Source organism: Pleuronectes platessa, chromosome 16, assembly GCF_947347685.1.
Source record: "Pleuronectes platessa chromosome 16, fPlePla1.1, whole genome shotgun sequence".
NCBI lineage: Eukaryota > Metazoa > Chordata > Actinopteri > Pleuronectiformes > Pleuronectidae > Pleuronectes > Pleuronectes platessa.
Genome location: NC_070641.1, coordinates 19,483,355 through 19,497,771, shown reverse-complemented (window position 1 = coordinate 19,497,771; position 14,417 = coordinate 19,483,355). Strand labels below are relative to the sequence as shown.

At 41.3% G+C, this 14,417-nt stretch overlaps 2 protein-coding genes across 2 annotated transcripts; both read left to right on the top strand.

Annotated features, from left to right (window-relative positions):
* Window positions 1-627: 627 nt before the first annotated feature.
* On the top strand, window positions 628-6,486 carry gdpd3a (glycerophosphodiester phosphodiesterase domain containing 3a). The gene is made up of 10 exons (XM_053442845.1): window positions 628-980; window positions 1,785-1,827; window positions 2,293-2,428; window positions 2,958-3,003; window positions 3,096-3,214; window positions 3,931-4,020; window positions 4,160-4,293; window positions 4,565-4,624; window positions 4,845-4,896; window positions 6,001-6,486. The coding sequence occupies exons 1-10, from the start codon at window positions 842-844 to the stop codon at window positions 6,127-6,129; spliced, it is 948 nt and encodes a 315-aa protein (XP_053298820.1). The 5' UTR covers window positions 628-841; the 3' UTR covers window positions 6,130-6,486.
* Window positions 6,487-8,486: 2,000 nt separating this feature from the next.
* ypel3 (yippee-like 3) lies at window positions 8,487-13,361 on the top strand. Its single transcript, XM_053442846.1, has 5 exons — window positions 8,487-8,827; window positions 10,393-10,511; window positions 10,985-11,028; window positions 11,877-11,985; window positions 12,181-13,361. Exons 2-5 carry the CDS (start codon window positions 10,395-10,397, stop codon window positions 12,268-12,270), a joined length of 360 nt encoding a protein of 119 aa, XP_053298821.1. The 5' UTR covers window positions 8,487-8,827; window positions 10,393-10,394; the 3' UTR covers window positions 12,271-13,361.
* The last annotated feature ends 1,056 nt before the right edge of the window (window positions 13,362-14,417 follow it).

Here is a 14,417-nt window from a genome sequence, read left to right as displayed (position 1 = left end):
CTACACTCTGCTGACGTAGAGCTGGATGTATAGAAAGCATGTGTACAAGTGTTGTTGTCATATTTCTGGCCTCATGGGTCCGGGTTGAGTTTACATATCTCCACATGCTACCACTTCGCCTTTGTCAAACATGGGCAGGCTCCGAAACCTGCTGCTTTGACAGTGATGACATTACTAATGTTCTCTACAGCTTAAATCTGCAGAGAACAATAGATCTGCACCTTGGTCCCCTGTTTGCATCACCTGCAGGATTATCATGAGACTAATTGGATGCACTGTATTCTGCATCATAAAGTCAATACTGCCAACAATGAGACAGAATAAAATAAATCCTTGATAAGTGTTGGCAGAGGTGCAGTGTCCCACTTGGGAAACACACAAACACTCACGCGCACACAAAGCCACTTGTTCCTGCCGAACAAAACGGTTTAAAGAGAATGATATTGTATTGCCACAGGCTGGGGAGAGGCCAGTGAGAAGGGGGGAGAGCGGTGAGGCTCTGAGCTGGTGCTTCATTAACTGATTTTTACAGCTCTGTAGGTTTCAGGTGCCTCCTCTCTCTCTCTCTCTCTCTCTCTCTCTCTCTCTCTCTCTCTCTCTCTCTCTCTCTCTCTCTCTCTTCAGGAGCGAGACTCTATTCCTTGCTGCATGATGAAACAGTCGTGGGACGCATTTCTTCGGTCTTACCTGTCCGTCCAGTTTCTTCTTATCTCCTAAAGAAGAAAGCAGTTTGTCACTGATTGGTCACACTTAACAGCTTTACTCAGGTGATAGGGCAAGTCCAACATCCACTGGGGCGATCTTGCAGACTTTTACCGGCTCCTATTTTTTTTCTGGTAGAATGAGCGGCTTTTTGTATTTCGTCCTCCCGGCGTTGGGAGGATACACACTCACCTCGTTGTACCTGCTGAAGAACCCACACATTCTCCACAGGAAGAAACGCACGGCCTTTTACTGCACGCACATCTCACACAGAGGAGGTAAGAGAGATGAGGGGGGGGGGGGTCCATAATAAAGCTGCGTGATTCAAAACCTGATCAGATTTGTGCAAACAGGTGGATGTCATTGAATATTCAAGATGTCCTAGGTGAAATAACCAAAGTGAGAATGTTTAATAATTGATATGCTTTGGCTTAAACTTTCCAGTTTCTGTTAGTTGAAAAAAGTATTGATTCAGAAATGAAGGTGAAAAATAGCTATTTGATAAATATTCTTAATTGACTTTAAACACAATATTTAATCATTTCATCAATTTTGTATTTGTTTGGTTTTCAATCTGCTTCTTTTTTTTGTCACAAAATACCACAAAAGGTGTGTTAAAAAAGAAAGACAATGTAAATATCTGATTACCTTTACTTCCATATGAATCCTATTCAAACTGGAATGGCATTTGAAAGAGTTGAAACCAAACAGGCCAATAAGTCTCCACCACATTTAAATTCTCTATAGAAATCTATGAAAATGTTAAAATAAAATGAAAATTCCTGGATCTCCTGACTCTAATCCGAATTCATGCCAAAATATAATGGGTTTTTCCTTTGGTTCATACCTTGGCCCCTTCCACAAAGTAGTGTTTGCATAATAGTAATAAATAACAAACAAACAAATGCAGACAAAAATCATTAACGTTTTTCTGGAGGTAATTAAAAACAACAAATTGAAAAAAGTGGGAGTAAAAAGATGTAGCGTGTGTGCATATTAACTGTATTCCTGGGGCCCCTGGCTGAATCAGCGGGGGCCCCTCTCCCACCACCATCCACCCTGACTCCTCTGTTGGTTTCCAGGATGTGGGGAGAGGATAGAAAGCACCATGGAGGCGTTCACACAGTGAGTACCACGCTCTGTGAAAAGAAGACTGCAGGGAAACATCTCTTCAGAAAGTCTATTGGCAGCTGAGGATCGGTTTTCCCTGATTTTGTCTTATATTCCTGGACATTAAGTGTTTTTCCAGCCCAGTCATTTATCTTGAATCTGATAATGGAATGATTCGATAATGGATTTCCGGTGTTTATACGCTCAGCATCTCTCTGACTGTGTGTGCCCCAGGGGTGCTGTCTGATTAACTGAGAGGCTTCGGGCTTCCTCTGGAAATCTGATCTGCATCTTGTTGTCGTCGAGTTCACAAAACTGCTCTAATGTCAATTTAATGATGGATCGTACTAAATGGATTTGTGCTTTGTGAAGGAATGATTCATATTCATCTGTTATAACACCTTTGTTTGTTTGCAGCTTTTTAAGAAACCAGTTAATTGGAAATTTTTCTGCAAATGTTTAATTGCAATCTGTCTGCAGTGCGGTGGAGCAGGGCACACAGATGCTGGAGCTGGACTGTCACCTGACACGTGACGGACAGGTGGTGGTGTCACATGATGAGAACCTGCTGAGGCAGACGGGACGCGATGTCACCATCTCCTCCCTCAATCTGCAGGTGAGGGGGACGTGGGAGTGCTGCCTAGGTCGAAGGTCGCCTTGAGCCAAACCATCTTTCCATTGAAAGGGGTCCGTTATAAGAAACCAGGATAAGTTTCCCAACTTCTCCGATAGTTCAGCTCATAAATATACTTCGGTTTGATTGCAAAGCTGCATGTCTACACAAACATTGACTCACTTGAGAGGCCTGAACGCCTTGTGCAACTCAGGTTTGTGTTATCTATTAACAGGAATCTTTATCGGAGCTCTTCATCAGAAACGTAGTTGGTTTCCGCAGAATTGAATCACCTTAAAGTTAATGACTGGGTTTTGAGTCCAGCTGTGTTGCAGCAGAAGAATGTAACAAGAAAATATCCAAACATGGATGTAAAGTATCTTCATGGTAATCACAAGTACTGTCAATGCAAAAGTTTAGTTTCACATGTGGAAGGTCTAAGGAAAAGTATTGTGCTAACTTCTTAACTACTGAACTAACGAACGAACTAACCTTCTCTTTCTCCATATACCTGTTTCTCCATCTCCTTTAGGATTTGCCTTTGTATAAGGAGAGACTGGAGGTGACATTTTATGCAGGTGAGTTCCTCCTCTCATGCTTTAGATTCTAAATCATTGATAACACAGCTCAGATCAGGAGGTATGTGTCCTCACCCCCCACGGTCCCCCAGGTCACTACAGCAGCGGGGAGGACAGGAAGTTTTCTCTGCTCGAGGACGTGTTCAAGAAGTTTCCTGAGAAGCCCGTCAGCGTGGAGATCAAGGAGAACAACAAGCAGCTGATAGAAAAGGTACAGAACACCTGATGTTAAATAAAAAAACACTACAGGCAATGCACTTAACCCAATCATTTGAAAGAAACGCCCAAATCTGCAGAGTCTCACTTCTAATTTGACAGTAGAGCATCTTTGAAAGTAAATAGATTAAACCTTGGTTAGCGATAGAACTAGTATACTCATAATTATCCAGTAGTAGCATATGGTGAGATTTTCTCTCTGCAGTGCCTGTTAGGAAATGAATCAGATCATATTAGTTTTAGTTCAGGTTTGAGGGCCCGGCTGTGTGAGGCTGAACATGTGTAGTGTTAGATGAAGGAGTGTCACAGAGGTGCTCAGCCAACGCTGTGACTAAACGTCAACATTAGTCTTTTACCTGTTTGATAAGTCAACATGTTTTATCTTTGGGAATTTAAGTTAATGTCCTTCTTCAACATCATATATTTAAAGAAAGAAATCTGCAGACACAAAACATGCAAATAATAAAAAGAAAATTATCAATAAATATAAAGAATTCACTTAAAAAAGTGAAACCAGGCCAGACTCGTATCGAATATCAATATACAGTTTTAAATGGTTTATATACTTTCTAGTCAAGCCTATCCCATAAGTATTCGCAGCTCTAGTATTATTTTATATGCATAGTCTTGTCTCACATCCACTGACCTAGATTTGAACCTTATATCTCCTGGTCCATGTTTAATCTGTGCGCTCCTTTTGTCCGCTGGCAGGTGTCCGACCTGGTGAGACACTACAACAGGGAGGAGATCACGGTCTGGGCCAGCGTGAACTCCAGGATCATGAAGGAATGCCAAAGAACGGTACATCGACCACTTGGTGGAGACAGAGTTACTCCTACAGGGTTATTTCACTAGTTCACAGACAACATGTCATTTAAAAGATCTCTACCAGCTTCTGTCCCAGCAGCACTAGCCTGTCTGTGTCTCTGCTCCCTCGTAGAACAGCTCCATGCCGTACAGCTTCTCTTTGATCCGAGGCCTGCAGCTGCTGCTCCTCTTCTACAGCGGCCTGCTGCCCTTTGTGCCGCTGGGCGAGAGTCTGCTGCAGTTCTACTTGCCACGCATCTTCAACAGGTGTGTCCTGTGCAGGCTGAGTCCAAGTGTGAGGTTGTGTGTGTGTGTGTCACTACGTAATGTGGTCTTTATTGTTGAAATTCACAATCTAGCTCATAGAGAAGATGTGGATCATTGACCCTCATGCTTAAACGTTTGTTTTCCTCTGTTTCATCATGGCTGCAGTTCATCACTCAATCTGAGATTTAACATATAACAATATGATATGTAACTTTGTTTGTGTGTGTGTGTGTGTGTGTGTGCGTACGTGCTTGTGGGTGTGCCGCTGAAGGACGTTCATTCCTGAGAAACGCATCCTGAGGAACAGGCTGGTCGTCTTTCTGATAGAAAAGTGAGTCACATCCTTTAAAGATCCACTGCAGCACCTTTCTTGCTGCTGACCTGGTAATGAGAAGGACTTTTGATGGGAAAATTATCTCTTTTAGAGATTTGTAACATCTTGTGTCAAAGCAGCAGCAGATTATAAAACAGCAACATCACACTCTAAAGTTTTTTCTGAAGTTTGTATATTGACAAAATCATTCATTGATTTCCATGTGCTGTCATTTCAGAGTAACTATGAGGAGGAGTCTTTTTAAACACCTGGCTGCCCGTGGAATTCAGGTATAAATAATTAACATATGAAGTGCAAACGTAAAAAATCTAGAAGTCTAGTTGAAATAGAAAATATCTATCTATCTATATATCTATCTATCTGTGTATCTGTCCATCTGTTTACCTGTCTGTCTGTCTGTCTGTCCGTCTGTCTGTCTGTCTCTCAATCAATCAATCTATCTATCTATCTATCTATCTGTCTATCTGTTTATCTGTCTGTCTGTCTGTCGGTCTGTCTCTCAATCAATCTATCTATCTATTTATCTATCCATCCATCCATCCATTCCATCCATCCATCCATCCATCCATCCATCCATCTATCTATCTATCTATCTATCTATCTATCTATCTATCTATAGATAGATAGAATTATCTATCTATCCATCTATCCATCTATCCATCCATCTATCTATCTATCTATCTATCTATCTAGCTTTCTATCTTTGTATCTTTCTATCTATCCATCTATCATCTATCAGGTCTTGTGTAGATAAACAGACCCTCCCACAGCTGCTGTGAGTGTCTGTGATGCATCACTCTGGTCCTGATGTGAGTAATCTCTGCTGGGATGACATCACCCCCATCATTAGCCCATGAGGTCATCCTCATTAGCCCATGAGGTCACCATCACCATTAGGCCTATGAGTGGTCACCTAATAGTTTTAGCATGAGAACGATTGAGTCACATGTCGAACCTCAGTCAGCCGCTGAGGACCTCGTCCCATGCGAATTAGTGGTGACCAACAACTGAACATAAAAGCTCCCTTAAAGTGAGGTCATGGTGTATCAATTGTCCCCCTGGTGGCCGGCTGGACCATCGGTCACAAACCCTGCCTCCTCCATGTTAATGGCTGGGACATGGACAAAAATATAACTCACAGTACAAATCATATACGGTTTCCCTCATTTTCGGTAGTTCTTCTCTATCGAGTTTTCATTTTTCCAATAGGTTTTGTTTTATGAGTTATTTGTAGTCCGGGATATTTGGGCTTCATTTGTATGGATATCGGGCGGAAGTGGAGAGTCATCCTCCATCTTTATTTACAATCTATCATATAGTTGATAAAGAAGGTCTTATGTCTCTAGGGTCGACTGATATATCTGTAATTGCAGGTGCATCTGTTTGTGTGCAATAAAGATGAGGACATAAAGGCTGCATTTGACGTGGGAGCCACAGGCGTGATGAGTGACTATCCCGCCGTTCTGTCACGATACCTCTGCAGACACAGGAGTGAGGATTGACCTGGGAACACATCCGGTCACGATCACTCGGCTGCTCGTCTGAGGAGAGAAAAGAAGAAAGTGTTGGACTGATTTCCTCACCCATGAAGATATTGGTCAAAGAGCTGTTCAACCCTCGTACCTCAATCGTTGGTGATAGAATGTTCAAACATACAGCCACAGATTTTCTCTGCAGTATATCTGCCAGCGCTGGAGTGAATGTATAACCAGCTGGGCCGTGTCATCCAACATCCAGTTTCTCGTGATAAGAGAGTAAACACGACTTTGTTGTGACTGTGTCACATGTGATTTTCTGACTTTGTGTGATTGGTTTGAATAAGTGCTGATTTTCAGAAATAAAGTATGTGGGACAATTCACTTGGATTTATGCTGTTATACATATTTTTGTGGTATTAAGTTGAAAAGAAGATGAACATGAGGTAAGACACTAAACTAAAGAAAGAATACAATTACCGATACTAGAGATAATCCATGTAATAATAATGATTACCTTTATTTATATAGCAAAACAGTTGCAGGTGATTTACAGGTAAGACAGTTAAAAAGCAAACGATAGGAAACTATTTAAAAGCAATTTGATTATCACACAGCGGTAGAGCACAGATACAGAGGTAAAAATGTTATGGATTAGGAAAGTGCAAAAGAAATAAAAATATAAATGATTAAAAATAGACGGTACGATCAGAAATAGAGGGAGATTTAAAAGAGGAAGAGTTTGCCACACGGACCCCCTCAGGGAGAATGTTTCGAAGAACCGTAAATATAGCTGAGTATAGAGTTGTAATTGTGTTGTGCATCTATGTTTAATAGTCTCACATGTACTATATATATGCACATATAAGCTGGGGAGTGCTTGTGCAGTAACCACACCTGTGTCCTTGTTTTCCCAGGCCAAGGCCAAGGTCAAAGTCCATTAATAATCAACCAAGCTGTTAGTGAAACAAAGGCTGTATTTTTCTGACCTATTTGTCTGTGCCTTGCAGTGTGACGAGTGAGTTAATGGAATATATTGTAAGTGGATCAGTGCAGACTAAGGCCTTTGATCCAAAGAGCAAAGGTTTGAATAAGTGACCCAGCAGAGAAAAGTAGGTCTTTCTGATCGTAGAGTCTGGGATATAACATAATGCAGAGATCTCTGAGGACACGGGGGTATCAACGTTTGGGGAAGTTGAGATTCTCATATTTCACCTTGCAGATACTTTAAAATACTTTATACTAATACTGAGTGTTTTGAGGGGAAAGGCTTTGGTATTATCCCCCAGAAAAAGTAAATACTTTCCAACAGAGTTGACTTGTTGATTAACTGATGAGAGAAAATTGGAAACTGTTCATGTTTGTCTTTCTCTTCTTTGACTGCAAACTGTCTATCTCTGGACAACTTTGTTCACTGGATTAATAATTGATTAATTGACTAAATAGACCATGATAATGATGAGGTAATGAAAATTGGCATAGTTTGCTGCTCAACTTATCAATAATTTACAAACAAAGATACAAATGTACACAACAGGTAATGAGACGATTAAATGAATCAATTAAATGTGATGTTTTATTTCTTTCCTTCAAGACATGGTAGGATTTTATTTACAGACTTTGTTTTAAGGCTTATAAAAAGTGCCTCAGGTGGATGAAGTGGTGCAGGGGCAGGAATTTGGACCTTGGAGTTTTATGAAAACACACACACACCCCGGAGAGAAGAGCAAACGCACAACCTCAAGGCGCACATGCAAATAAATCAAGAAACCACAGCAACCAATCTCTTCTGCTGAATAACATTAACCGTTTACACACTCGGAAAATGAAATATCACAATGTCAAAATACTTGACAAATTGAGTAAATGTGTGTGAGTGCACGTTATGTACTTACCTATATCTTTGTGTGCAAAAATCAACTTACTAAAGCTGTCACATAAATACAGTGGAGTAAAAAGAGCAAATATTTAAGGCTCCAACTATTACTTTGATTATCAATTTGTTTTTAGGAAATGTTTTGTTTTGAAAATGTCAAAATAACAGCAATAAATGTAAAAAAACAACTGATAAATAAAAAAATGTTGTTTTCAATAAACTGTCAATGCTCAAGTTAAGTACATGTACCTCAACTGTGTATTTGAGTACAGTACTTGAGTAAATGTACTTGACTACAATACTTGAGTAACGGTACTTTTAGTTACAAGACCTCACAGACCCCAGCAGCAGGGAAAGATTATGCACCAACAGCCAATGGCCACACGGGACTCATGTAAGGCCCCCTCTGATTGGCTGACCCACATCCTACAGGTCAGTCGGGGGCTGTGATTGGCCGACGGGGGGTTTGTTTTGCAGTCTCCGGACTTCCTCCTCTGGCTGTTTTCATAAACAAACCACACTTTCTCTCCCGCCGGGGCCGCGTCTCTCTGTCAGCCTGCCAGCAGCGACACACTCCCGCCACCGTGTTCACGAAGAGACCGTGGAATCGCAGCCGCGAGAACCGGGACAGACACAGGGGACAGACGCTGCGACAGCCGGAGACTTGTCGGTGTTGTCTTCATTGTCCGAGCGGACAACGCGTGGCCGACTGTCGGGACTGGGACTGAGACTCCCCCACCTCCCCCCCTCACCTCCTGCAGACCGCATAACCCGCTGTAGCCGCATGGTTCCGGGCTGTCAGTGATTCTAACCCGCTGTGGAGCCCGCGAGGAGCTTCGGTTGTTTCAGGTGAGCGGACAGACACCGAGGGAAACCCCGCAGAGCTGCTCTGTTGTGGCTGTGTGGAGCTAGCGTGCTAGCTAACACACACACACACACTCATGTTTGCGCAGCTCTTTGTTAGGACATTGCATTGACTTGCAGTCATTGTTGACAGCCTGAACAAAACCTGATCCCCAACTTTAACCATGACCAACCCATGCATAATCCTAACCTCAACCTAACCACAATTCATATATTTCACCTAATCTTAACCTGGATTTCAGAAATTAGGTTTTGCTTGTAGTGACAATCTGCTGTTGTGGCTTTGGGGAGCTATCATGCTAACTTAAACAAACACACACACACACACCAAAGCATTAACCCTGCAAATTCACTCTGATCCCCAACCGTCACCTAACCAGGACTCACATCTTGACCTTAAGCTTAAAGGTTCAGTGTGAGGAATTTAGTGACATCTAGTGGTGAAGTTGCATGTTGCAGCTGACCACCCCTCACCTCAACCTCCACTTCCAAACACGAAGGAGAACCTGTGGCAGCCTTCAGTTGTCATAAAAACTCAAAAGGTGTTTAGTGGGTCCAGTCTGGTTAACTGTAAAAAAAAACATGGCTGCCTCCATAGAGAGGCCCCGCTCCCTATGTAAATATAAATGATCTGAATATAGGGCCCATTCTAGGGTAAAGAAACTCACTTATTTTGTATTTATTTATGCAAATAGTCCCCTTTCACCTAAATGTGTCCCACTGAACCTTTAACCAGCAACTCTGGAAATTATGTCTTGCCTCATTAGGGCTGCGCTCTTGTCACCATTTGGTCCACTGGTCCTGACAAATTCAGTGTTGATGCTGGAAAATGTCCTGAAAAGATAACAAAATCGTGCACACACACAGATACACTGGGGAGGAGCTAATGTCTCCTGCAGCTAATGCATGCATTAGGACCACAGACGCTCTCCAGTGTTGTACAGAGCAGAAATGTGGCAGCACACATTTTGACAGGGCTTGAATTTGGGTTAACTGATTGCATCTAACGAAGCGAGGGTTGTTTGTGCAAACTGTTAGGAACCAGGAAACAAGCTGTCTGATAAACGGTGCCTGTCCCCGACCCATCTGCTAGCATGACCGTCTGCACACATAACAACCGTAACGAAGATCCATGATGCAGAAATGAGCTCAGCCCATCGTTTGTTCTATTTTCTTGTTATTTATTCTATATTTAACACTCGGTGAAGGATTTATGATGTGCATCCCTGTTTTTTTTATTGGCCAGTTAACCCTCTGGTTGTTCCAGCAGTACTTTTATGACGTGAGGTTATTTGGGGATAAAGCCTGCGAGTGTCATACTGCTTTTATCAGATGTGTTTAAAAGTTGTAGAAAACCTGTCTGTCTGATAAGATGGAATTCCTCACCCACTGTTGAAAATGCTCAAAATGGAAAAGGAATTCGACCTGATTGATCTAAATGTATGAGTAACTGGTATATATCTCAAAAGTGGTTTTATGCACGGCAGCATGACTGATCCACGTGTTGACAACTGACCATCATCCTGCTTCCTCCTTGTCCTCATCCTCAGATATGGTGAAGCTGACGAAGGCCAAGACGTTCCAGGCTTACCTGGACTCCTGCCACCGGCGTTACAGTTGTGTACACTGCCGCGCCCATCTGGCCAACCATGACGATCTTATCTCTAAGGTCAGTTTGCTGCCACCCTGTGTTGTTCATCATTCATTTTAGTTGGCTCACACAACCCTCCATGGTTCTCACGCAGTTATCTCCGCCAGGGAGGTTGTGTTTTCATTCCTGTGGGTCTGTCTGTTTTGTAGGATTACACAAAAACTACTGAACTCATTTTATTCTAAACATGGTGGACGGGGGGGGGGGTGTATGTGCCAGGAAGGAACTCCCCCTCCCCCACTTTAAATCTTGTTGTTGTTTTTTTGATTTTTGAGATTTTGATTGGAAAAAAACAGGTCTACTTAGAGGACTAATATCTCAGTGTGTGTGCTCTTTGGTGCAGCTTGATAACACTCCACATATTTCAAACTTAGACTTGGGATGTTAAAACTGGACAAATTTCAATTGCCATCATATTGTGATTTTGATCCATATCAGTATCAAGTGCATCATTACTTCTCTCTGATTTTCTTTTCTTCTGTGTCTCATAGTCGTTCCAAGGCAGTCAAGGCCGAGCCTACCTCTTCAACTCTGTGTGAGTATTTTGTTTTCGAATATCACCGGTTCTTACAAAAGTTATTAATCTTATTGTAGGTTGTCCCTCCTATTTTTAGATCAGGGTTGTAATAACAGCCGAATGGAAAACATCAAACTAATCGTGTTGCTGTCACTAAAGAATCCTTGCCCAAATGAAGTACACAGCTTTATTTGAAGCAGATGTTTTTAATACAATGTTGTTGTTTAAAAAAAATCTAAATTAAGACTCTGGTCTTGTTAGTCATGTTAAGCCAAGACTTTGTTCAGCTCCATGCATCACTAAGTACACTGGTATAAAATGAGTTTAGTTTACGTAGAATTTATATTCTTTGCAGTTTTTAAACCACTTAAATATGTTTTGTACTGAGCCTACACAATTGTAAAATCTTCTCTGATTAGATTAGTTGCCTTGCAAACATTTTTTGGACCTTTTTAGAAGCAAAAAAGAAGTTTGAGAATCTATGATCATCTTTTGTTTTCCCAGTGCTTTTATTTTCCCAAAACAGTCCAGCCCATCCTTAGAACTAATTCCCATGATCAGACATGTTTACAGATTGTCAACAGATAATTGGAAATTCCTACAGATTGGACCTTGACGTAGGATGAGATCATTTTAGTCACACTCCTCCCGGGTTAGTAGGTCAGGCTCTGAACAAAGATTATGGCATCTATTAAGTTTAAATTGAATTTGCTCAGGTGAAGCTTTAAATGGTCTAAATCTTTTTCTCTTAACGGAATTTATAAAGTATAACATTTTATTTAGAACGTTAGTTTGAGACTGGAGTGGATACGTTTTACTCTCCTAGTTGTCTCACTGTTGTTTGACGGCACTATGTTCGGTTTCAGGGTGAACGTCGGCTGTGGTCCTGCAGAGGAGAGGCTGCTGCTCACAGGACTTCATGCTGTGGCCGACATCTACTGTGAAAACTGTCACACTACACTGGGCTGGAAATATGTAAGCATACACACCTCAACATGAATAGCAGGTTTGGAGTAATATCGTCATGTCAGTGTAAACATAGTCAATGTCTGCACCTCCTTTTATGAAACTAGCCCTAAGCAGAGATAGCAATGGTATTGTTTGAATAACACACACAAATTTCCTTTTTTTTTAAAATTGTATTTACCCTTGTGCAACTTCCCTCTGCAGGAACAAGCCTTTGAGCTGAGTCAGAAGTATAAAGAGGGGAAGTACATCATCGAACTGTCCCACATGATAAAGGACAATGGCTGGGACTGAGCGAGGAAAATCTTCATCTTTCTCCATGACTCTTTAAAAAGTTGCATCCCCTCACATTAAAAGGGTTCCAGTGTAGCTTCCTTATCCCGCATTCGAGCCATTGCTTCGTATGGCTTCGCCAGCAGTAGCATGTGATGCCTTATCTTTTTCTGTTCTTTGTGTCTTTTCACGGCGACCACAACACCACCATTTGCTGATCTCACTATCCTAATCGCTAGTTGTGCTGGGACATGGACCGAATGAGTGCAGGGTGGGTGTGTGAAAGATGGGCGGATGTGGTCACACAGGCACGTGTGAGTGTTGGATAAAAAAAAAAATCGTGTTCGAGTGATGAAACTTTTATCAGTGACCTCGAAACGGTCTCACTCTGGGGAGGGGAGACCCGGGCAAGTCAAATAATCAAACCTCCTTACACTTAAAATGCAGGTATTTGGTTGTTTTCCCTTTTGAGTTTAGACTATCTGGCTGAAACGGTGTATTTAGGCTCGTTTAACCCTACGGATCCTTTACGAGTGATACAAGGCTATGGGAATCCTTCTAGCAGTGGGAAGGCTGCTCTAGTTTTATCAGTGAAATTCATTGTTTTTTTTACAGTAAGATCAGTGACACTTCTTGTTATTGTGCCAGAGGCAATCAGGGTGTTATACAAGTGATGGTCAAGGCCCACAAAAGTCTCCCAAAAGAATTCTTAAATCTGGAGTATGAGTGTCTTCTGACTGTTGAGGTATATTTTAATGTGTGTTTGTGATTGAGGGAATGTGTGTGTGTGTGTGTGTGTTTATTTGCGGTGTGTGTGTGCTGAGATGCCTTAAGCTGGACGAGGTTGAGAAGAGTAGGTCTCTGGGGTTCACATCTAAGACTCATCACTGCACAGTTGGGATATCTTCACTTTTACTTAATGCTGATAAGATACATCCTGTGTGTTTGTGTATAGCCTCTATCACTGATACATTTACTCAATCCTCTTAGTGCAAAGTGTGATTAGGATTTTGTAGCATATTTATGGTGACTTATTTTTTAAATGTCTGCTTCTTTCATGCTTTCATTTAAGTGTATTATTTTAACTTTTCATTAAAAGACAGTGTCTGTAACTTGTTGTTCACTTTCCTTTTGTGTGTGTTTCCTGCCTCGGACCTACAAATTCCTTAGAAGGGATAGCTCACATACTCTTGTGTACTTGTCCTCTCGATTGACCCTCAGTATTATTTTAACTTCCTTTTTACAGAGCATTTGCTGACGTCTGTGGCTTCATGACGCTTAAATGATTCATACAGTTAAGTTTCAGGAAATATGGCCGTAACCTCTTCTGTTCCTGAATAATAGTGTTAACTATATGGCTGTTTAAGTGTTACTGCAGAATGCTATGATGTCACTGGGAAGTTTATCTTTGACTATTTGGTTATAAAATGTCAGTTTTTTTTCTTTAACTGTGTTATAAGTGGCTTATAAATTATTTTGTGAGAGAGGACACGGTGACTTTAACCTGTGACCTTAGACCACAATGTGTTCCTTTTAACAATGACTGTATTCTGCTCAGGTAATTAACTTTACCGTTCATGCCTGTGAGAGCAGAGACGGGCGTAAAGATGGACAAACCAAAACACATCTTCTAATCCGTCCCACAAACTTGGTTTTTGTTTTTCAAATAACAAAGAAAGTTAACACATCTTCTGGTCTAATTGTAAAGCAATGGTTATCACACTTGCAGCAGGAACAGGTCACATGAGGGAGCACTGACTGAGCTGACAGTTTATTAGGATGTGGTGCAGAAACTGCTGACAGTCATGCGTATGCAGTTCATTCAACTGTCTGTCCTGCTCTTACCTTTCATTTCTCCCACTCTATTGTGTATTGACATTGGAAATGTCTTTGTTGATGATAAACCGTGAGAAACTTTAAACAAGTAGTACTGTAGGATTATACATTTATAATGTTTGGCTGGTGATTTGGTGCCTTGTTCCTGGACACGTCAACAAATCATGAGGCTGGGTTATTCAATTGTTTAATTTGTGCAAAGTGGCAACAGTTGTGTTATGATGCCAAATTCATAGTATATAATTTGCTCCCTGAGAAACAAGTCCTGCTGGACTGCAATGGATGAATCAGTAATTGAACAGTTTTTGATTATTTGCATAATTTGATTTTGA

Excerpts from the sequence above, each read along its gene's own strand:
- ypel3 (XM_053442846.1), top strand. The coding sequence starts at position 10,395 with ATGGTGAAGCTGACGAAGGCCAAGACGTTCCAGGCTTACCTGGACTCC. Across the intron at positions 10,512-10,984 it reads ATGACGATCTTATCTCTAAG|TCGTTCCAAGGCAGTCAAGG; the intron begins GTCAGTTTGCTG and ends TGTGTCTCATAG. Across the intron at positions 11,986-12,180 it reads CTACACTGGGCTGGAAATAT|GAACAAGCCTTTGAGCTGAG; the intron begins GTAAGCATACAC and ends TTCCCTCTGCAG.
- gdpd3a (XM_053442845.1), top strand. The coding sequence starts at position 842 with ATGAGCGGCTTTTTGTATTTCGTCCTCCCGGCGTTGGGAGGATACACA. Across the intron at positions 3,004-3,095 it reads GGAGGTGACATTTTATGCAG|GTCACTACAGCAGCGGGGAG; the intron begins GTGAGTTCCTCC and ends ACGGTCCCCCAG. Across the intron at positions 4,021-4,159 it reads TGAAGGAATGCCAAAGAACG|AACAGCTCCATGCCGTACAG; the intron begins GTACATCGACCA and ends GCTCCCTCGTAG.